Source organism: Haemaphysalis longicornis, unplaced genomic scaffold (genome assembly GCF_048455015.1).
Source record: "Haemaphysalis longicornis isolate Haplotype H1 unplaced genomic scaffold, Haemaphysalis longicornis Haplotype H1 scaffold_9, whole genome shotgun sequence".
NCBI classification, from domain to species: Eukaryota; Metazoa; Arthropoda; class Arachnida; order Ixodida; family Ixodidae; genus Haemaphysalis; species Haemaphysalis longicornis.
The window spans coordinates 78884702-78909393 of record NW_027526460.1 but is presented as its reverse complement, the minus strand read 5'-3'; the positions used below and the strand labels follow the sequence as shown (position 1 = coordinate 78909393).

General features: G+C 45.9%; 1 protein-coding gene across 1 annotated transcript in view; it reads left to right on the top strand.

Annotated features, from left to right (window-relative positions):
* LOC144153022 (transient receptor potential cation channel subfamily A member 1 homolog) overlaps nucleotides 1–24692 on the top strand; it is a 45879-nt gene that overhangs the window by 9401 nt on the left and 11786 nt on the right. Inside the window, exons 3-11 of the mRNA XM_077684657.1 lie at nucleotides 3154–3230; nucleotides 6031–6210; nucleotides 7523–7717; nucleotides 8619–8727; nucleotides 9739–9934; nucleotides 18395–18578; nucleotides 19335–19442; nucleotides 20181–20269; nucleotides 22773–23031. Coding sequence (XP_077540783.1) covers nucleotides 3154–3230; nucleotides 6031–6210; nucleotides 7523–7717; nucleotides 8619–8727; nucleotides 9739–9934; nucleotides 18395–18578; nucleotides 19335–19442; nucleotides 20181–20269; nucleotides 22773–23031 — 1397 coding nt within the window. The remainder of the gene's footprint in view (nucleotides 1–3153; nucleotides 3231–6030; nucleotides 6211–7522; nucleotides 7718–8618; nucleotides 8728–9738; nucleotides 9935–18394; nucleotides 18579–19334; nucleotides 19443–20180; nucleotides 20270–22772; nucleotides 23032–24692) is intronic.

Genomic DNA, 24692 nt, shown 5'->3' with positions numbered 1-24692 from the left:
CATCGCTTTGATAATAAGGCTACCCACCTTAACACCAATCGCGGAATCTCCGGCACGTGAAATATGCTAAACGTGAATTATTTTGGACCACTGAGCGGTAACGGTACCTGATCTGCTTTTTTTTTTCAGCTTTACAACTGACACCAGTACAGTGCCATTTTAGTGGTAACTTTACAAATATTTCTTCACATATACCACCGTCAGGTAGACTGAACCGCCGCAATTCACCCGTACAAATGAGGTGCTCTAATTGCTACCCATCTAAAGGGAATTTGTTAACCCAACTTCTGCAGTCTTTCGAAATAGGGCTTCACCGAGTAATCGGAAATGTCAGAGCTTTCAAGTTTAAGTTTGCTTTATTTGACAACAAGGCGGTACGCGCATACAAATGAATTAAAAACACATAACGGAAACAACGCAATGTGGCGTAGAAAATGCGGAAAAAGCTGCGCAGATCCAGCTTGACTAATCCCCACCTTCCAAAAAGAAAAGAAAACAAGAAGCAAGGCAGCAGGCAAGAAATGCAATTATTTCGTAGCAAATAAGGCTTCTGCGGTTTATAGCAAATGCATATATTTCTGTGTATAACAAACACATTCAAAGCGCAACTTTGTTATGACCGCAGGCATAATTTGTAAAACGATTTTTCTACTACCGTAGTACACTCATTTTGCCAAAACGTGTGTAAGACAGACAAGATGAAATTATTATCTGTGTCGGGCAGACAAATGACTCGTATGGGCTGTAGTCATTCACGGCTTTTTGTCACCGTTCCAGCAAACTCCGTCAACTTATTCATCCAATTTTAAATCCAATTTTATTTGATATTAACAGAATACTTTCCACCACTTAAAGGAGCCATGAAGACAAAATACTAGTTGGATTTATTAGAAAGACTGCTTAGTCCCGATAACAATGATACCAATGTCATCGCAACCTTCGAACAAATAACGGAGATATTAAAGAAAACGTGTGAAGCAGTCGCGACCCGACCCCCTAGCCAATTTCCCGCAACTTTTCTATGACGTCACGGAACCTTGTTAGTGCGATTGGCGGCCGCCTAACTGACCTGTAGCGACGACGCATGACTGGACGCCTGTAATGGGGCCTCTAGCTCCATTTGACCGCATCACTTGAATGCTAACGTGCAGTTAACGCAGTGAAAATTATGTTTTATTTTGGCCCGTATGACGTCATTCTTGCTCATAACACGTCACTGCGGCACAAAATTTGAAAGTTTTTAAATACTTCTTGCTGTTTTTTTCGTTAAAAAAACATCTTTTGTGGCTGTAATGGAGCTGAGTGAGATACTGAATCCTAGTTCTTTCAAAATAAACGAAGTTGTATTTTCTCTTCATGGCTCCTTTAAGGAGAGACTCAGTGGACTTGACGCTGTTTACCTTTGGTTTTCTTGCTATCCTACTGTGGCCAGTCTGAATGTCAGATTGTGCAACACCTTAAAGCTATTAATTTAGTAAGACGTTCGCACCATCAACGAGAAAGATCGCCTTCATTATGTTAATTTGTGATGCTATCACAGCATTTAATTGTTTAGAAGTCGACTATGCACTTGTTAACAGCAGGCAAGGATGTACGAATTAACGTTTTGCATGTCTAATTCAATTGCGCATGTAAGATATTTTGCTTTGTTCCATCCGAGGTGGAACCGAACTTTTCCACCAGTGTGTATAGAATATTGACGTGTGAAAGCTTCAAGCCTGACTGCAGATTCCCAGTACAATTATAAGAACATACAATAAATAAAGGAACCTGCTAGCACAACGGTAGAAAATCACTGTTGTTTTGTCCTGATCTTCGTTAGTGGGAAAGCTCAAACACAGACCAATAATTGTGAAGCAGACAGTAGATTGGCGTAATGTTAGACTTTTAAGCAATTTGTACAGATCCTCGGGATATGGAGTTTTGTCAGTGCGGTACTTTTTTAGTTTTTTTGTATATTGGTTATGCTGCCAAGCTCGTGAAAACGTGTTAAAGGAGTACTGACACTAAATTTCTCGCTTTCCGTTTTTATGCTGTAAAGAATACCTATTGGTCCAGTAATTACAAAAATCGAACCAAAAGCGGTCAACCGCCATGGTAGAATTAATTAAAACGCATTTATTCCAATCAGGTTTTAATTCCGTCATCGCGCACCAAATGACCGTTCAAATGCAAGACGGACAATGTGACGTCAGGGACGTTTGCCGCATTGCAGCAAAAATTTCTGTGAGGCATCTGTACAAAGTACTGAAGCCAATTATATCATTTTTAGGCATCAAACTTTGGTGTCAGTACTCCTTTAAAGGTAGCTATAGTGGCACAAAGACTCCATAACAGCACCTCGTCACGGCTGTCCTTGAAGCAACAAAATGGTTTCACCCCATCATCTGGTTCGTCGGTAGTCTTCGGTTAAATCTTCTGTTAAGTAACAACGACACACAACACTAAAATCGTGCCAATCAACGTATGCGCAGCCCGTATATCTAAGTTAGGGGGGACTTGCGAAATTCAGGAAGTACTTTTTCACTCTTGAAGGTGTCTGGTTGGGCCGCTCTAGCCTTCAATACGAGCTTTATATTCCTCCCCGTTCGATCACGGTGCATCATTGATGCTTACTAAATAAATTAACGTCTGTTGTGCTTGCGTCCTATAAAAAGTCAAGCCCACGCCATTCTTAAATCTTTTAAGCTGCTTACAGCCCGGACTGCGCTGAGCAAATATGTGACTCAAGCGCAGGGAGCTTGGCCTTATCTCGTTAGCTCAGGGAGGCGCAACGAGTAATTCCATGCATTTGTTGGCCCCCGTAAGCCAAGGATAGACAAATTAACACCGCGTCTGTGTTTGTTTGTCTTTTTGGGGGGTCATCATAAGAATAACAGAAGGCAGAAGAGCATCAACAACAGAAACAGCTTGTAGGCTAATGGCCAAGCGGATTGCGGGGGATTCGTTGGTGGTTTTGTTGTTTTTTCGCGCAATATTCGCTTCGAGGACACAAACCCCACAACATCCCCGTTTGGAACACAATTCTTCAAATATTTACGTTGCGCTAACCTGGTAAGTAACCGGGAAGCCCTGTATGTTTTTCGGCTGCGATTGATGCAAATTTATCTTCTATTTTGATTTTTATTGTTGCGTCGTCTTGCCTCCTTTCAGACCCAAACGTCAAGGACACAATGGGTTTCACGCCTCTACACTACGTGGCCAAGTTTGTGCGACCGGAGAAGCGCAGGGTAAATTTCGTAGGACTCAGGGCGACGTCTGCTCTTTTATCTTTTTGAGAATCTTCCATGCTTTGTCCTCTTCTAGAATTTTTAACATTTTTTGTTCGTTTATTAGCAGATTACGGCCTCTTTCACAGTGAATAGAAGACAGAGGAAACCTGGATGTCTCAAAATCTCTTAACTTTTGTAGCGTTGCCATATTTTATTGCGCCGTAGCTGCACGGAAGTTTTTTACTGTGAAATTACTGGGGCAGCGACTTAGCTTCTCCGATGGAAAGAGAACCTTGGAAACCGTGCGGCAGTCTAGCGAGAAATAATTGGCCGCGTATCTACTGACTTCGTAGCAAACGTCATTTAAAGATTACAGTCGTTTGCCGCCCCTGCCACGTAAATCAATTCAAGTTTGCCATGTTCCACTCCTCCACAATAATGCCCTCCTCCACGCGCGTTCAAAGCGCCATCTACTGGAATATTTCGCTACTGCTGAACTTCACGGAGTGCGGCCAGGATCTCTAGTGTCGCGGGTGACCACGGGCGACGGCGTATTTTTCTTCTACGGGGATTATAATTAAACAAACAAGCATCCATGTATTTTTGACAAAACGACCCTCAAAATATCACTTACGTGTGTAGGTTTTGCCTGAGATATGCGTAATGTGTTGTTTCCGCTCAACAACGTTGACGAGTATCAACATTCCCAACCGATATAGATGATTAGAAATGGCTTAGGCTGTAAAACGTCTCTTAATATGCGTTAACTGAGGGCGGCCAGCTGAATGGAGGGACAGACAGACCGACTGACTGACACACAGACAGACAAAAATTTCCGTGTCTAAGTGGCCCAAGGGCTACTACTGTCTTCAAAATCTCCCATTGAATTCGAACCCATCGGCTCCCAGGGGTGGGCCTGACTCGCACAAGAAAATCAAGTGACCTGGTTATGTTTGTGGAAGGGGTTAGTAAATGGAAGTTTGAACAGCAAAACCAGGCTGTGCTTTTTACATAACAGGAATTGTTCCAATGGGCTAGCCCGAGAAGAGAAAGCTGGCAAATTGGGTTGTTCTTGAACATAAAGGCTTGCCAGTGAAACGCTGAATAAGCCCCATAATGACGTTCGAAATTGTGAACTCGTACAGTTCTAGCGCGCAGCCCTGAAATATCCCGCTGTGATAACTTTTGGTATCAACGAATATTTTACTAGACCAAAACGGATGAAGTATTACACGTGCACCCATGGGCGGAGACTACTCCTTTGCGAAAACTAAATGTTGGTTGGATATCTTACTGCGTACACGCACCCTCAGGAGACAGTACATGATTATGGATGTGCCTAGCGGGCCATCGTTATCTTAATAGCCATGAAAAAGCAAAGGTTGTTTAAAGCCTAAGCACTTGAGATACGCTCAAGGCTGTGACTATAAGCAAATAAGTAAAACCCAGCTTTTGAACAGAAATAGCCAGCAAGTATATCTCCACAATCGCCTCTCGACGTGGATTCTCCCAAACCGTAATCGTTCACAGGCGACAGCATCACGCTATCACGCACGAGCGCCTCTCTCTAGCAGAAGACGAAAGGTCGGTCGTAATCTATGTCCTTTATACGTTAACGGCTTAGACTTGTTGACATAATTCTGCGCAAGAAGACAAGCATGGATAGGAACATGACGGTAAGCAAAAAATCGCTCTAAAACCACGTCGTAGAAATAAATCTTGCTTTAATAAATTCGGGAGTTCAAGCTTCGGTTTATACACTGGGAAGCTCGCGACTCTTCCGACATATGTGAAATAGGTATTTTGTCTTGACAAATTTAGTCTACTTTGTACATCGAACTGAAGCCACTAAAAATAATTTGTTATTTAGTAAAGGGAGCAAAATATTTTGCGTGGCGCAATACAAGAAACATACGCACAGTCCAACGGGTAGGCATATGCTCGACTCACTGGGAATTAACTACGCTTCCCAACAGGGCACCAAGGTCGACAATCCCCAGGAGATACGCGAATGGGTTAAAATGATTCCGTTGCCGAGAAATATCCACACGGAACACGAAGATAGAAGCAGGACCCTGGTGCGAGTTAGTTGGATCATGTTCATGAAAAAAAAAAAAACGGAACAGCACGAACGAAACAGTACCGAGGAAAAGAAACACGTAGAACACAAACGGGTGCTGACTACCAACTGTTTATTTTTCTAGCCTGCAAGCAATTTTACACCAAAAACAGAACAAGTTTCTAAGATGGGAAGATACGAACAGAAAAAAAAATCTTGTAATCAAAAACTTGTTGAATTGTTTGTTTCGTTTTTTTTTCGTCCGTATCTTCGTACCTTAGAAAACTGTTGTTCTGTCTTTGGTGTAAATTTGCTTGTGGGCTCAAAGAATAAACAGTTGGTAATCATTACCAATTAACATGTCACTAATTACTACAATTACTACTTAACTAAAATTAACTGAAATTATTAATTAAATAAACGTAATGATTGTTAGTTACATTTAGGCGTCATTTCTGAACTGCTTTTGGCTGTAGTTTCTTATTACGCGCGTTGTTTGCAAGTGCTGCCAATAATTGACCGCTGTTGAGCACAAGGGTGCGGGTTCGATTCCCGGCCGCGGCGGCCGCTTTTCTGATAGGGGCGAAAAGCAAAAATGCCCGTGTGTACGAGAATTCGGCGCACGCTAAAGATCCCCAGGTGGTCAAAGTTAATCCGTAGCCCTCCACTACGGCGCGCCTCATCGCCTGCGTTGCGTCGGCGCGTTAAACCCTACAATCAATCAATCCAATAGTTGACACGATGGTGGGCCCCGCACAGAGCATTATCCTGGCGTGCGAGGATTCGGCGTCGCTGATGATCCAGACGTTGATGTCGGCGGTCGGCAGCGGGGCCAACGCCATCGACGCCTGGGGCATGACGCCGCTGCACCACGCCTCGCTCTCCGGCAACAGCCACGTGGTGCGCTGCCTGCTGCCTTACCCTAGCGTGGACAAAGAGGTGAGGAGCCCTCTTCGGGCACGCTAGTACTTTGAGCCTCTATCAATCGGAGCCGGTGCGCAGCGGAGCAAACGTATAACCTTCGAGACGCGCTGGTGCTAAGGGCTACTGATAAATTCTCAACGACCCCAAAAAAGTCTAACATTCCTATAATGTAACTTTGAAGGTTTGACCAGAACAGATTACCAGTGTTTCGAAGCGAAACGGTAACCCAATAATCCAGGTCTAAAAACCGTTTCAGCGGTGAGACTGTCGAGAAAGGGCAACCATCAAATTTGTTTCTTTTATATAACCTCCAAAATGACTGCTACCAAGGTCAGCATAGATCATGATGCCACGAGCTGACAAAGTGTAGACTATGTAAGAAAATGTGAGCAGTTGACTAGTGGCTTGGTGGCGGGCTGAACAGACCTAAAGCTGGAACCTCGTTCTCTAAAAAGACCTTACACAAATAGAGGTGGCGTCACGAATGTAGTGTTTTCTCATGGCTGCTCCGAGCGTTTTAAGCTGAACGGCACTGCCTGGGACTTAACAGATGGTCAAATGTTTGTGCCATTTGCTCCTGGCCGTTATGTTCCCCAATTATTTGCATCCTCCTTCATTTCATTCTTACCGGAGGAAGGAAAAGCTACGTCTCAGCCCGCGGTCTTTCAGGCGCCGAGAGATTCGCGCATATAAACCCATGAGAATGGCACGCTTACAGCTTATCCATGTGCCCGGAGTACACAGTTAAGGGGTAGAAGGGCGCAAGATGTCGTCTTTTTCCAGCCAGGAAAAAAGGAAATGGCCACGGGGCTTGTAATTACTTTCCTTCCCAGATTATATTTCCTTTCAAGCCGTCCGAGCTGCCGAGCAGCGCGGGATGCAACACAGCTGTACTCAAGTCGTGTTATAGTCTCCACGTTGCACGATGGAGTTTTTCACAGTTGCGGCATTCATTTTCTTATTGGCTGCTCTATGTTACAGCTGCCCAAAGAGCGTCATCCTGACACTGGATCCCGCTTTTCCCTTTCGTGACGTAATGGCAGTGTGCACGGGCAGAATCACTTCTAGCTTTTCATCATACGAAAACTTACGATTATGGTGCGATGCCCTGGTTTTTATCAGATCGATTGTTGCGTTTCAGTCAGACCCATTTTCTCGGAGAACTTTGGTGTACGAATAAATCTTCAATCCTGGGCTACCTAGCATGTATAATTTGTGTCGTAGCTTAACTACAGTTGAGCCATGTTCAGCCCTCAGTGGCCTTTCTTGAAAAACCCCTCGGCCGTAGCGACAAGCGGAAGGGTGCCACGGGTGCGAATGCCTGCAGGTGACAGACAAGCAGGGCCGTACGGCGCTGCACAACGCGGCCACCCTGGGAGACGCGGAGGTCGTGCGCCTGCTCCTCAGCCACGGCGCCAACATCCACGCCGTCGACAAGAAGGGCCTCACACCGCTCCACATCGCCGCCAAAGAAGGGAGCTTGAACGCTGTCACGCTGCTCTACCAGGAAATACAGAAGGAGGCGAGCAGCACGTGTTTTTTGTTTGCTACTCGGCACTGCTGCTGGATGAACGGGTTCGCATTGCACGAACACTGCCCACGGGCATATGCGTTCCGTAAGGTCTTGAGAGAGAGAGAGAGAGAGAGAGAAAACGTTATTTTGGAATCTGTGTTTAAAGGACTGCTTGGCTTCTTGGTAGGGTTGCAGGGACTTAGATAGTCCTTGCGCGTTTTTGCTGTGAGCAACTATTAGCTCTAAAAGCTACTTAGAGGGTGTGACCCGTAACTCCCAGCTGTAGAAGGACGCTCTATTGCAGGAATTGGTTGGAGAAAACACTCAGTGAAAGTAGTGAGATAGCGGGTACAAAATACGGAATAACAGAACATACATGTCAGCTGCCAAAAACTGCAAAAGAGTGGCCGCATTTCATATATTGGCGCTACAACCCTGTTTTTTTTATTTCTCGCCACTAAATAACGTTTGAGCATGTGCTTTTGAAAGTTACAATTAATTCTACTTCACTTTACCGTCACAATCAAGCTGCACAGGTGTCATCCTCGTTTTTCAAAGTCTGGTTAACAACGAACGGGGTTCATGTATGGTACATCAAAGGAATTTCTGAAGGATGAATTGGGCGTTTTTACGAAGGGAGGTACCTGGTCCTTTGGAGGCACCGAAGCGCGATTTCGTGGGGTGGGCTATGTTTGCGCTTGGTATGTTAAAAAAAGCCTTCTCAAAAGGGGGGCAGGCCGCATTTCTGATTTTGGTTTTAGGTAATAAAAGCAATTTATTCAGAAGTCTAGGCAGCCTGTTTAAAATTATTTTCTTCTGGCGGAATGCGAACATCAGAATATGTGCATGCGGCTGCAATGATGTATTCCACCCGAACTTCCTAACGTACACGTTCGCCTCATCTTTTCAGGACAATCCAGTATTGCTGCTATCCAGAAGAGACAAGCAGAACATGACGCCTTTGCACTACGCCGTCGAAAACAACCACATTGAAATCGTGCGCTTTCTCCTCGAAAAAGGTTGGCGTACTTCTACAGTAAAAAGCGAATAATGCAGGGCAAAACAACAAACCTAGGGAAAGGAGTAGCAAAATTCACGGGCACCTATCGTGATTACCTTATTGTAAGCACCAGCTCTATTAGCCTGTAACTCACAATGAGGTAGCAGTTGTAAAACAAAGCTTTATATGGACAGGGTTCCCGGCATTTTAATGTGCACCAGTGACCCTGCGGTAGAGCAAACTTCATGGCGAATGCTCAGGAGAAAACTAAGTTTTATTGAAACGCTTCAAACAACAAATGTCTCAAATTGACAGCTAGAACACATAGATCATTATGCCAAGATTTATTAACCTGTGATAATTAGTTTGTTCACATTGGAGTTTCGAACTTCGCAGACCTCCGGTCGCCTGCGACTACCTGCGCCTTTAAGGCAGGATCATGGTTTTAGGAAAGGACTGTAACTCTTGTTTTATCAAAATAAAAATGGTATGCATATGCATATGCTGCCCCCACCATGATATTTCCATTACATTTTCAAAGCTAATCGCTTTACTCCCCTTTCCCCTTCCCCCGCCAGTATGAAACGACGTAGGCAGGCTATTATAACAAGGAATTTACACTTCGTATAAAGAAAAAACATATGCACTACAGTGCGGGCACATAAGCTGACCAAGAATTCTTTCCCTACAAGACCAAACCTATTGTCGCCTATACTTTCCTCCAAATTCAGCTACATACAGCCCTCAGCTGCACCTTTATTGTAAATAAGGAAGTCCTATCAAAATCACTGTTCCGTAACCATTTTATGTTCGCATCGATATTGTTGAAGGTCTAATTACCCCAAATTTGTTGGTCAGAAACTATGTTGTACGCCTGGATTGAGGGAAATATTGCCCGTGCGTGCGGTGTGATGACGCATCGTCATTTGGTTGTCACTATCCCAATTTATACTCCCCGAAGTGAAGACGCATTGCCCAGTGCGATACCGATCCCACTGGTCACTTTAAAAATGAATTCGACATACTACAGGAGTGAACCCGAACTACTCGTCCTCAACGCGACTGACGGCTCTGCACCTGGCCGCCATGCGAGGCGACGTGCCCATGTGTCAGCTGCTGGTGGACAACGGAGCCACTACCGACGTTCTCGCTGAGGGAAACAAGACTCCCCTGTTCCTGGCGGCCACCAACGATCGCCCGCTGATCGTCGCCTTCCTGCTCGACCAGTGAGTGCACATGCCTATACGCCTCGAGCTTTGCGATCGCTGCGCCGCCTGCCGCCGCTTCTCCGCGGAGATGACGGGATTAGCGCTGCGCGGCCCATAGGGGCTCATGCAGTGTTTTGGCTCTCTTTCGCTTCTTTTTGCCCTTCCAAGCGCTAAAAAACTTGTTATGGCGACGTCTGTAAGTAAACAGTACGTTTAGGTCACTTCAAAAGCCGCTGCGTCTTGGTAGGGTGCTCAAACACCAACAATAGCTATCCGGGAACGCGGCTCTGCGTCCTTCTCAGCCGCTGTTACGGGCGTCGGCGACGGCAGCAGCATACCATCACTGTCCCCTCCGAATACGTCCGGCACAAGTGAATTTCATTCTCGCCTCGTTTAAACCTGATACTCGCACAGTGAGAGGTGTGTTTTGTTTTGTAGCGCGGACAACGAATGCGGCCTCATTACGAATATATGCGTCGTAGAAAAATATACTTGGGGGATGCGATTAGCCAATACCTGATAATAACTTGTGCCTTTTATCAGAATATAAGCCACGCGAAAATGTTAAGTATATTTCAAGGCTCTGCGTCGTGAAAGATGTGCACTCATGCCTTATAGCAAGAACCAAGAAAAGTGAATTAAACCACTAGAAAATTAATGGTCTGCAAGTCCGGAAGAAACAAAATAGCTCGTACAGAAATGAAAAAAAAAAACTCAGTGCAGCTTCTGAAATGCTAAAGACGTTCGTATAAACTTAAGCCGGGTAGGACTTACGAGACCTACTAGTGTGGGAAATGCACTGCTATTTCGCGAGACATGGGGAGGAGGTAGGGGTTGGGGGACGCTTACGTATCGTTGGGTACGATTGCGGAGCGAAATCAAGGAAACAACGTTTTAGTAATCACACACACAAGCTACTCGTTCACGTCACACTAGTATTTAGACTTCAACTAACAGCTGATCCCTCGGCGAACGCATTTTTTGAGGTATACAAGTTCAAAACTGATAAAAGGTGTCGTTAGAAGAGTGGGATATCTGATAAGGCCTTCTGATTTCCATTTGTGCTAGATTCTGCAGGCTCCCTGCGTCATATGACTATGCTTCGAAGAAACGTTTAGTCGCGAACGGGCATTACTGTAGAAGCCCTTCTCCGGCCTGCTCGCTGAGGATATATGTAACATATATGAATGTTTGCGGGCGCTGAGCTCACGACAAGACGCCCCAGCATTTTTTTTGTCGTGCGCTGATCCCGGGTATAATTTTGGATTATCCATCGTACTTATTTCGTAGAATGTTCGTGAAATTTATGTCCAGGGTAGTGACCAATATCTGAGGTATGATATTGGCAAGAATAACTGGCGTGCTGTCAGGTATGGGCGCTGCACTAGGTTATATAAGTGTACAAAACTGATTTACATCGTAGTGTATAGCCATGGCATGACCATCTCGGGATATTTTGTTTACGGAGACACTGTTAGAAAATTTCAGGGCAGTGGAATCACAATCATCTCCATATGCATATCCCGGCTTCGCGACGCCGACCTGTGACGCACACTTGGCGCTTGTACAGACCGAATGTACCACACTAAGATCGCGTCACACATTTACACTCTCGTAAACACACCCCATTTGCGAACAGAGTGACTTCTCCATATAAATATGTATTTCCAACGCCTACAAACGGTAAATCTCCGTCGTGAACGGGCCCCGAAACCAACGGTGACAGTGGGGAGCAGGCCGGCGACTCCCGCGGCTGCTTTCGAAACGGGCCGCTAGGGGGATTTCAGTGGCGCCCCTACAGGCCGCGCTCGAGGCGTATACGAGGCACTCGCAACGATTTAGAAGCCTCTTAGTAAACGGTAATCCAAGAACTCTGTGTGGTCACATACTACTATTACTACTCCTGCTACTACGGTGGTTTGATAAAAATAGGAAAGTGGGGCCTCGCACAGTCAGGAGGTTTTTGCGAAAGAGTGGAGTCAGTGAGCAGACATCAATGCATTTGGAATTACTGCGGGCGTAAGCACCGCCATTTTACGTATATTCACACAATGCTTCTGGTGAAGCAGTCGGCAGAGGAAGTGTTTTGGAGGTAGTTGAAGAGAGGCTGGGAGTGGCCGCTCTGAAGTGAACGGTGGCAGCAAGGGAAGAGAATCTTTGTGAGCCGTGACCATGTTCCAAGAGAGGCTAGCTTTCGGCCGGCGGTAACCGAAAATTCGCGAGATTGTGTGTTTACCAAACACGAGCACGTCGTTTTGGTCACCGACTCCTCGCTAGTTAATTTGGAACAGTTAGATGATTTGCATGCTCCTGCTCTGCCTCAACATTTGCTACAGTCCCGTGATATCCGAAGGTGCGGCAGGAACGAGTGCTCGGTCGTGGTCAGGGTATAAAGTAGGAGGCAGATGTGGCTGTAGCCTGATGTTGCTATAGTGCCTAGCTGCATGTTGATACGGCCGCTGCGTAAATGTGCCGTGATGTACGTTGGAAGGAGTGATGATTAGGCTTACGATGGTGCCCGCGTCGTGGTCAATCTTGGCCAGGGAGTCATACTTTGACACCCTCGATTCCGTTGTGGGGGAAGCCATTAGAGGTACATCCGAGTATCCTCAGAATTTTGGGAAGCGAGATTCCTGTAGCTGTCGCAGGCTGCTACGATTCAGCGCGACGCTATTCTGATGATGATGATGATTTGATGATTTATATTGGTTTCCCCTTTGTATCGGGGTGATGACATGTCATCTTACCAAAAAGGGCTAATATACATATGTTTTACACTTTTGATTCTGTCCGCGCGTACTGCAAGCTTCGTGCAGTGCTCCTTTGCCTCGTGGTAGAGCCTGCCCTCCCCTTTTTCACCAGCCGTGCGGGACCCGTTGGAGGGGACTCAAGCCGCTGCACCCACAAAACGCGAAGCCGACGGATCTTCATGTAGACACATGTCCTGGCGACTCGAACGCCGCAGCCAAGATCTCATTTTCCCCCTCTCTCAGACTAATGGGCGCCGCTACTCCCGGCACCTCACAAACACGGGAAAGAACGCTGTGTGCGTCTGTACTATTTTCGGGCCGTGTGCACAGAAACACTGCGAAAGCCGCGCAGCGGTTACGGCTTTTGTGTAGGAAAACCCACCCTGTCCGTGGACAGCTCGATTCGTTTTGCAGCAGCGAATCCATGCTGTCACTCTGCTCGAGTTCTGCTGTAATTCCGCCCGTAAGGGCATTGTTCCTGTACTGCTTCGGCGCATCTTTGGCCATTGAGTAAACCAGCTAAGTTTGCCTTCGGCTTCTTGTCGTCATCACCAAGGCAACAACCTTTGCTGGCTGCTCACCACCACGCTACCTGAGATGACGGGGGTGACAAAGCCCGGTTAGGGGTCGCCTTCCCGAATGTAACAAAGCTTACACCGGCCGACGGAGACGATAGCCGCTGCGCGATTTGTGATGGTCGGCCACTTCCGCCAGGTGACAGCTGTGAAGTGGATGACGGATGGCCGTGCTGTGGTCAAGCTCCCAATAAAAGGGCAGGGTCAACGCATAGCCGCTGTGATGGATAGAGAGACACATGAAGCGGCCGTAACACTTCTCTGGTCGCACGGAGCGGCCTGTGGAGACGGGAAGGTACGGGCGCCGCTTGTTCTCCAGCCTCATCAAATTGGGCTATTTTGGCTGCACAGCAAGCGGCACATCTTCACAGCTTGAATGTGAACATCTTCGACAGAACTCTGTCTGGTTGGGTTAAACTTAAGAGGCAAATACACCAACCAAGGGCGTTTATTCAAAGCGGTCCCAACGTTTCGGAGCCAACTCGGCTCCTTCATCAGGTGTGACTATGTACGACAAGAAGCAGCGGTTATATAGGTGTCTTCTTCTTTTTCCTTGATACCTACCTGGCTATAAACTTTCAGCAGTAAATCTGGCTATAAACCCTCAGTTTTAGTGAAAAGAAGGATTTTTAGTCTGCCGAGGACATTGCGCAGGCTTTCAATCATTTTTAAAGACTACAGTGTTTCTTGGGCTACTCAGACGTGGAAATTTCGGTCTGCTTGCAGCTATTTCTGCCTATCCCTCTATTCAGCCACCCGACCATAGTTAACGCAGATGCTGAACGACACGTTTATGCAGGCAAAGCCGTAAATCTAGGGCCTAGTGTATTCCGACAGATGCAAATGGTGCGCAGACAAAGCCACCCTACAACACATCATATGGGCATGCCCACAGAAACCTCGTTCACCTAATAGAGCATTAAACATCAGGACTCAAGAGCAATGGGACGCCGCCTTGCTCAGCTCTCACTCCGACGTACAACAACTACTCGTCCAGCTGGCGGAAGATGCCGCGAGGGCCCACGGGCTCATGGCCGCCATCTACCGGGAAAGGCTAGGTGACTTCCGCCCTGTCCCCCCTTCCTTCTACCAATTTGGGCTCAAATAAAGTTCCTTCTCTCTCTCTCTCTCTCTCTCTCTCTCTCTCTCTCTCTCTCTCTCTCTCTCTCTCTCTCGCTCGCTCGCGCGCGCGCGCGCGTTACTGTCAAAATAAGCACATCGTCAGGCCCCATGGTATTTGCTACCGCTTCCTTCCCCCCCCCCCCCTGATACGCCCCAACCCAAGAATGTATGTATTTGCATGACAACACCACAACGCTTCAAAAGGGCTGCCGTCTTTGAGAAAATTCAGTTCCTGGTGACAATGATTATACTAGTCAATATTGATCAGAAAAAAATCCAAACATTAATGATATATGATGCAGAACATCAATGCATATAAATGATATTTGCCGTCTGCATTGATTAAAAATATGCATGTATGCTGGATTAATGCGAAAGCAAATGAAATTTTGCAGTCGCTGTAGAAAAAACAAAACGCGGGCCACACTGGTGCCGGTGGCGCTACCTGGCAGCAGCCCTGGGTGCGCGCTCCACCTGTTCCCGAGAGACACCGCCGGGTAGCGCCACCAGTGTTGCTAGAAGTATCTTCCAGACAGGCGCGCGCCGGTCGAATTGTCGGTTTTTTAACCTTCAGTGACCATGCCGCTGTCATGAAGTGTGAAGTCTAGACGTGAAGACAGCTCAGAAAACGCACGGAAAATACCGAGGAGTACACTGATGCAACCGAAGCGGCAGAAGATTATCGTCCTTATCCATCGTATGCAGCGAAGCAAGCAAATATATGGCCATTTTTTCTGCTATTTTTTTTATTAGCTTTTTTTTGCACAGGGAACTGCGAATTCCGCGGAAGGGCCGGGTGAGGAATTAAGCGATATCGTCGTGCTATGTGCTTGCGTTACTGTTGAACCTGGACGTACAGTAATCACGCGGGTATGAACTGATACCAAATGCATTTCTGTAGGGACATTGTGAAGGGGTGTCTTATTTTCTTGTTAGAATTTTTGTGCGTCATCGAATAAAGCCATTGTGCCGACCGAATGGCTAATGGCGATTATCGTGCCGGCATTTCAAACAGCAGATTGACTGCTTGTGGAAAATCATCGCCCATCTTATAAAATACGGGCACGTGCAAAATGTTAGAGCACCTAAGCAGTAAATAATTGGTCGAATACATTTAAAAACAGCAGCCTTTTTCTATTTAAAACAGTATGAGTTTCGCAGGCGTCTCTCAACTATATAACAATTATTTGAAATCTCACACTATTTGAACGAAGCGATAAACTCGAAAGAGCAAATTCATGCAGTATAGATTGATCCGTTCAAAGCCTCTGACAGAGTTGGCCATGTAAAACTTGTAATAAGTTGTATGCTTTCGGAATCAATTCGAGAAATATTCGTTAGACGTATTTACATAACAAGCCACAGTTCGTCGAAATTGCTTGAAAATTGTCGACCAGCTTACCAGTACCATCTGGAATACTTCAAGAGCATTTCTTTTATATGTCAATGGCATTGGAAATTCTATACATTCGGTTATTGAAGGGCTATTACTCACTGCCTACTGCTTGTTGTTTTGTCGCGATAAGAACGTTCTGGTCAAGGCATTGCTGGAGGATTCTTTGAAAGTTGTGCATTATTGGTGTGTGTAGTAGATTTGCAGGTAAATTACGGAACGAGTGTTTTTGTTGCGATTACACGAAAATAAGCCCTTTTCATTTCAGCTATACCACGAGCAACATAGAAATTAAACGATCGTGTAAGCTATGTTGGTCTCACAATTGCAACAAATCTGAATGGGAATTAACACACTGATATCTTATGTGAGTCTGCACAAAAACGCAAGGTTTGGTGAGATGGGAGCCGTTAGAAGCAACTTTTGAAGTTAAGCTGATGGCATATTCAATGTTTGTGCAGCGGGCTCTGAAATACGAAGGCACAATCTCGGGCCCGAATCAAAAGTATGAAATAGATAAGCTTGGGTGAGTTCAACAAATATCTGCTAGGTTTATTTATGTAGCATATCGCAGGAATCAGTCGGTCACGGGCTTACTTGCCAAATCTAGACTTTCATTAATAGCTACAAATAAAAAATATTCAGGCTTAATTTTTTTACGAACTATACACAGCAAACTAAACTTACGTCCTGAGTTATATCTTCAATATTCCTAGAGAGTGTCACCCCGCATCAATCATTCGCATGCTGTTTTGTTTTATTATCCAAGGGTAATGTTTTTATACATTCTTTTCCAGTAAAAACAATTGGGCACAGGAATAATTTTCACCCGCGTGTTTTTGTGGACCCTAGTACTACTGAAAGCTTTGTAAAAAAATTTACAAAGATTCCTAAACTTGTATGGGTTTCTTCTTTGTGGTGTGACACGTACCATTTAGTGCTCGTAAGTATCCTTTACGATGCACTTGCCCACTCCAGTAATAGTCCCTAAGGGCTACCAGTATTTGAAATAAATAAATAAATAAATAAATAAATAAATAAATAAATAAATAAATAAATAAATAAATAAGTAAATAAATAAATAAATAAATAAATAAATAAATAAACAAGGAAATAAATAAATAAATAAATAAATAAATAAATCCTCAACTTTGAAGCTAACCTAGACCTGCTCCTACATCCGTATTATTGGGGGTGGAGCCAGGGAATCCGGCTTCAACGACTTCGCGATAAGCCCGATTCCTCTTTTAAATAATGCCCTGAAACTCTAAACTTCAAGTGCGTCTGCCATGTACCGGAAGACGTGGAAGCCCATTAAATTATTTCGCATGTAAAAGGGTACACGCCGTTTAGAGAGAGAGAGAGAGAGAGATATCTTTGATGAGAGCTGTACATATTAGTCCTAGTAGCGGCATGACTTCGTGCGGCAGGTGGGGGTCTAGTGAAGTAGGTGATTGTGGACACATGAGTGAGGCGGAAAACAAAAATAGAAGGAAAATAAAATGCAGAAAGTACTAGCTGGAAAATTCGAAAAACCCATCAAGTAAAATTTTGTAACAAACGAAAAAGAAAACAGTGCCGAAAGGGGGAAGACCACCCAATCATCATTATGATTAGCCTATTTGTATCCACCGCCAAACGAATGCCTCTATCAAATATTTCCAGGGACTTCTATCGTGTTCTAGCGGACGGCACTTAAGCGTCTGCTAATATAGTTTGGCGGAGCCGCAGCCTCGTAACCGAGTGAACGAAGCGAACACCGAAGACAGAGAGGAAACGAAGGAAGAAAGTGTGGCGAAAGTGCGAGGGGGATGGCTGTATGCCAGGGCGGCACGAGACGCTCTCCGTCGGCGACGCGCTACGGCATAACCGAGACGACGAAGGCAACACGGAATATGAGCCCGAAAGGCGCACAATCAAATAATGGCAAAAGTGTGAGGGGGAGGGCAGTACGCCGAGACCGCGCCACAGAAGCCCAGCACGCACTGCGTGATGCACGTACATCGGGCCGTCCTCCTAGTTGCGTGGCTCATCCGAACCACGGGGCATTTGCGCGGGAGGTTCAAACACGATTTACAACAACATGCTCGGCGGCGGCGACATGATGCGAGATACCGGCAGAGTAGCGCGCGCCGCCGTGTATTCGCTTATCCCGCGATCAGTACTTGAGACGCAGCAGCTATGCGCCGTGACCGAGAAGACTACAAGTCGAGGTGCGCATACAGTTTGCTTTAGGAAGTATAGTAGTCGTCAGCCTTTTTTTTTTTTTTGCCTTTCCCACCGAATCGCTGTAGTTCATCTCTCCATCAAAATCAAGCCCCTTTCCTACTCCATTTCCCATCTCTTGGTAGCCGTTACGTTAAACGTATCTCACACCTGTTGTCCATCATTCGCGTTACATGGCCCGCCCTACCCGATTTATTTAGTTTCATCTGAACTACGTGTGTTCCTCTCCCGAGTTCGTTCCATGACCCATGCCAAAACACTACAACAAAAAATACAGACACGACATCGCAAACGAGTATGCATTCAGTTACTCTTGGTGGGGAAGGTACTCTTCTGAATGCGGGTAAAGGGTGAAACCTCCCTCTGCGCAGCGGGAAAGTGTGAGCTATGGCCGTCCACCGCGTGCATGCAGGGGCGCGGGCATCGAGGACCGTGATGTGGAAGGCAACAGTCCGCTTCTGGGCGCGGTGGACAGCGGCAGCGTCGAAGTGGTGCGGCTGCTGCTAGACCGAGGCGCCGATCTCGCCTCGTGCAACAACGACGACCGAAATGTGCTGCACATGGCCGTGCTCTCAAAAAACGCCGACGTCCTTCAGGTTGGTGGTCCGCGGTCACGAGAGGCAACGGCGGCAACCAGTAGTTCCTGCACAGGTTCATATTCGCGTCTTATACCAGAGCGCGTATTGTCGTAGTGAATTGTAGAGATCATCGGTGTAGTGGTGATCGTGGGCATAAATGGTATTTCATCGTCTTGTTTTGCTCACACTAAGGTTTTGCAGCGTACCCGCCGCGGTGTATCAGTGACTGAGGCGTTTTCTGCTGAACCCAAGGACGCGGGTTCGATATCGGCAGCGTTAGACGTTTTCGAGATGAAGGAGGAGAGCGAATTTTTATTATATAAGTATGGAGGCAAGAAGTGTTACATCACGAGTATTCTTCGCTAAATCTGAGGCACTGTCTCTGCTTTAAAGTTAGCTTCTGCGTCAGAGTTGGATCTCTGTATACAGCGCAGCGAAAAAGTCAAATTGTTTGAGGGCCGCGGCCAGCGTTTCTGTCATTAGAGGCTGGGCCCGCACGCTGTGCTCCAAGCACCTTTGAATCAATAGAGTGAACTTTTTCTTTCAAAAATATAAGAAAAGTTATACAGCTCTGCTGCAAAAACAAAACAATAAAAAACTGGCCATCGTCTCTGTAAAAAGTCGATTTGAGATTCCTGTTAAGGTACAGTTGAGGCTTGCCTTTGCACATTTGACATGAAAGCTGATCTACAGCAGAAAAAAAGTGCCGCACCAACGTTTTTTAGGTTACTGATGCTTTTTTAAATTTCACGTTATATTATTACACTTTTTCAGTTGCTACTCGGTGTGAAGGAGTCTGACCGCCTCATCAATCGGAAGGACTGTGACGGCGACACCCCTCTTCACCACGCAGCTCGGAATGCCTTCCTTGACATTGTTCAGGTGGGAGCTTATCAGAACAACGAGTATATCGAATACCCTAGAAGAGGCTTAGCGGATGCAGCTAACTGCCAAATTGTGAACCTCATTTCATTTTAGGAGAACGTTCTACACAACAACGACCTTTCACAGCCTGCGGGTATTCATTGATGAAGACAATCATTGCACGTTAAAATGTGCCGATCAGCGATGGTTGTTCGCGTGCCGCGCACGCCAATAGCATTGTCGACTTGCCCGCACCGCTTTTGCATTGGATGCAGAACAGCCGTGAAACAAGCGAGTTTGAGGTTAGAAGTGGTTGGAACTGAAGCCACGTTTCAAAAATGAGTGCATGCCACAGGGTGCATTGTAACCATTGACAATTGGTAGCCTGCGTAAGTGCTCACCGTGAATCAGGATAATCTTTTTAGGTCAGCTACTATGTGAATTCAGAATAGAATTGGCTGCTCAGGATCATCATTGGTTCTGTTTATGCGAACCTCTCTGATGCAAGTGGCCAAGCAAAGCCATCTACTTTTGGGATGTTCGAACTCTGGATGTCGCAAAGTTCGAGACGTTAGACACTCTCTCAAAGATTGCTCTGAAGACTACGCGGCACACAGTTCAATTTTTATACAGTGCGTCTACCGACATTAAACCGTATATAAACCGCTAATCCACTACTTGCTCTGAAATCGGTAGTTATTTCTGACGCCAACAGCAATTCTAATCATCGGTACGATTGTGGTTTGTAATTTCCAGATTCTTTTGAAGCATGGGGCCAGGGCGTCTGCCAAAAACTCGAGCGAAGAGACGACACTGCACGCCGCCTGCCGGTACAACTTTCCAAAGTAAGTATGGTGACAAAGATACTTTTTGTGTTCGAATTAAATGTATTTTTTCATTATTTCAGACATAGCTATATCGCGTTTGCGCAGTCATAACCACCGGCTGAAGTAATGTCTAGCACCATTATTATGTTGCAAAAGGAACAAAATTTTTACTAAGGTTAAGTGTCCTCTGCACTTTTCCACGTCACACGAAATGTAACCTCAGCTCGTTCTCGCCAAAAAAGATTGTGCCAGGTGCTACGCATGACTTATTTAGGTTTATGTCATGTTATCGCTCTGTTTATTCAGAGCTGGCGTGCTTCAAGCGCGAGTTGACCAGCATTGTATCATTTTGTGGCAGCTTTCTCAGTTCCTAAAAAAGTAATCTTGTGTAATGCAGTCGAGCGCGGCATTCACTATTCTAATTTGACAGTTCTTACAAAGAAATAATAGCGTATAGTCTAGTAGCTGCGTTGCCTGACAGCCCTTAAAGAAACCGTACAACGCCTTTTTTTCAACTTTTCCGAAAACTTGAGTGCTTGCAGTAAGTAGTCAACCAACACATCCGGTACTTAGATTATGGAGGAGTCGGAGGAAAGCGAATGGAAAGGCGGCGCGGTTAGCCAGGCGTAAAGCGCGTTTGCTACTCGCCACAGCGGGTGTTCAGGCAATGAAGGAGAGGGCAGGCGAAAAGGAGGTTATAGCAGCGTGGGCGTGCACACACTCTAGTCCCTTTGTGGTACCGTAGTCGTTCATCTAAGCTTGTGTCCTTCAGGAAACGCAGAAGTGCTTTTCTTGCCTTCTGCAAAGTCCATGGTAGGGATCAATGTCTTAAGATGGTCTGCACTGGGAATGGTTAATTGTCCAATCGGCTGAGTTCGGCTGCCAAACATCGTCTTTCCGAATAATACTGGGGGCAACGGCAAAGCACATGCTTCATTGTCTTTTCAACCCCGCAGGCATCGCAGTGGGCGCTACGAGCCATCTCGATGAGGAAGAAGTAGGCTTGTGCGAAGGAAAGTTTGACATCCACCTAAATGAAGCCTAAACAAATCAAAGATAAGGACAGATATTAATCGAACAGATTTAGGGGAAATCCCTAAGGTGGTGTAAGAGCATTTAGGTGGATGTCAAACTTTCCTTCGTAGAAACTTACTCCACATTGGGGATTTCCCCTAATCATGTTCGATTAACACCTGTCCTTCACTTCGAGTTGTTGATCAATTCGCTCTCGCGCTACAAACGACTAGCCTCCTGGTTAGCTCAGTTGGTACAGTGACTGCTCCGGTTAAGCGGTGGTTCCGGGTTCGAATCCTTGACCAGGACGAATCTTTCTTCAACTGCGAAGTTTCTGAGAAAGCTGTATAGCTTTCCTTTGTAGCCGTTGGCTGCATTTACGTGGATGTCATACTTTCCGCGCAGAAACTTGCTCCACCTTGGGGATTTTCCCTAAATCTGTTCGATTAAGGAAGTAGGCCTTTTTGAAGGCCACTCCCAACCAGAGTCTACAAAGTAAAGTACACTGTGATAGAGACAGCCCACACGAAGACGGCACTGGAGTAGAGGGCCGTGTTTGTGGAGGCGCGGATGCACGAAGTCCGGTGTATTCGACTAATCGAGATATGACGCGCGAACTCTCGAAGCACCCTAGAGGCGTCAGTCTTGAAAGTGGAAGCAACATGGTGCTTTCACTGCCGTCGCCTGTGCGGACAGCTGCATCAGCCAAAACACTGCCGGTGATTCCACAGCGACCTGGCAGCCACTGAAATAAAATATTACGTCTCTTTGTGACGGCCTGGTGAAATAATTCTTGAATTTCTTTTACCAGGTGGTAAAAATGATCGTAACGCCTGGCTGCTCGCATACTTTCCAGTGTGCCTTTAAAATCGGAAAAATAGACCACTTTTACGGAACTTCAATAATGTATTAAAGAGACCCACGGATGGCTGCAAGTTCAGTAGCCGTCGAACTTGTGGCATGGGGTCGCAAAGTACATCGGCTAAAAATACAACTCTATGCTCTTGAGACAACTTAGAAACCTGAACAAAATATTTTTTTTCTTTTTCCCGGTCTTGCTGTTCTTCGACCGCTCAAATTATGCCATCACAGTGATTCAGCGCAATTGGCCGGCTTTCCTTCAGTTGCAGCAATCAACGCATTCGATAGCCACTTTAAAAAGAAAACCACGAAAGCAAAAAAGAAACGGAAGGCGTACCTGCTACGACGAGCAAATCACGCAGTGCCACCCACTGCTGTCAATTACTGTAGCGTTCGCAGTGCTTCCAGATGCGAAGAAAAGAGTGAAAGCGTTTATCGGAAGTGTCACAGAGTCCATCTAATACAAAATAATCCTTTGTAAGCTAGCAGAAAAGATGAAACGCAGGTGACTGATTAAGTAAAAAAATTAAAATATTGTTTCGGGAGGAATACAGCTCCCTAGTTGAACGCAGTATTAGCAAATTGAAGGCATTATTAGCTGTGCTACCTGATATCCACATACACGTGCCTGTACGTTCACTCGCAGCGTGGTACGTGAGATCGTGAAGCAAGACGCACGCTTGGTGAACGAGACAGACATGCACTGGAACACGCCGCTACACGCTGCTGCGCAAGGTGGATTCAGCGAGACGGCGGCCATCTTGGTTGAGGCAGGCGCCGATCTAGAGGCGAAGAATTACTACGAATGGACGCCGCTCACAGTCGCCTGCAAGAATGGAGACTTTGACACTGTCTCAAACCTGCTGGGCGCCGGAGCGTCCGTCAACAGCGTCGACAAGATGAAGGTCGGTGAGAGGCCGTGACTTTTGGGGGGACTTATGGCACGAAGTGTGAACGATATGGATGGTTTGACTTACAAAAAGTGTCTTATTGTTAAGCTCAGCACGGCAAACAGAAGCATGTCGAGGAATTACAACCTAGTGAAGAATTACAAAAGTAGTCATTTTTGATTACATTATTTTACCAATGTATTTGTACTTCTTTGGCAGTAAGCGCCGCAGAACGTGCGCAACCAAAAAAAAACATTTCGCGTGCGTTATAATTCATCAATGCTAGTTCTTCCTACGTTTTATGTTATGGATGGTCCTCCAAGTACTGTCGTACTAAAATATGCACAACACAGGTGCGCCCGTTTGATATTGCATGGCTCAGTGGGCACTGTGAACCTGTAATTTCGTCTGAGGTGGTTTTGACGATGTTCGTGTGGGCATAGTTGCCTAGATATCCCCTAGTGTCCTAAGCAGTACTTGCAAAATTAAACGATCGATATTTGTCAGGGAACACTGCATCATACGCTTGTTTCCATTATGCCGCTAGCTTAAGCAAGCGCTGTACATCAGCCATGCCAAAAATGTGGCCGTCGAACCTGCTGCCGCGTAACAAAGGAAGAAGAAAATTATGACGAAGTTACAAGGACAGCAATAGAAGGAGCTTCGGTGTGACGGGGCGAATCTAGAAATAAGGAGGGAAAGTATGCGGCTTGGTAAAAATCAGAGCAGACCAGAAAAGTTCAGGAAAACTTGCACTCACCCGCAAGACTTGAATGGCAAAGCTTTTCAAGGTGAGAATTGCTGTCCACGTAGTTGAGTTTCAGTATCATGGTTTAGTTGCGGTGCTAGCAATCGCCGTCATATACATCGAAGAGGTCGTCGTCTTCGCGGCGTGCGGTAGGTGCAAAGCCATGCTCAGAATTGTAGACTTCCACTAGCTATTTGTCATCGGCTCTGGCAGTTGTGGCGGGATGAGCAAGTTATCTCGGGAAGGATTGGCACACTGACAGCCATGTCTCCAATTATCCCTAATTGCTTCTAGAGAATATGGCGGCCGCGGTGACCTCTCCCAATCAGGATGTCTTTTCATCTCTAGCATTACGCTGGAGTTTTTTTTTACGTGCGCGTAATAAGAGTTTTTTTTTTTTGCTAAAGCCACTGTCGCCGGGGGGCACGCGCTCATGAGCGCTCGAATGTTTTCACTCCTCGGGGTTTTTGCCAGTTTTTTTTTATATTTTGATAAAGCCCCTGCGCGTGCCGAGGACGCTCGGCGGTCACCGCGAGACACGCGCTCACCCAGCACTCGAAATTTTTTTTCGTATTTTTTCCTACAACGGCGAACTTATACCTTGTATAACAGCTCCGCTGTTATACAATGCTCACTCCACTTGCACCTTTGCACCTACCGTGCTCTGCGAAGACGATGACCTCTTCGATGAATATGACGGCGATTGTCATTCAATAATGCTCACTCCACAAAAACCCTTTTCACATTTTATTTGAAAATCGCGGTATAGTTTGAGCCGGGACGGCTGAGGGACATTGATATCTAAATATGTAAAGCATTTGAATGGCTTCCAACAGCGGGACTGTACTAGGGGAGGCTGGACAAAGAGTTTTGACACCAGAGATTTTACTTTAACTGACCACGGTATTAAAAAAACGTTAGCACACAC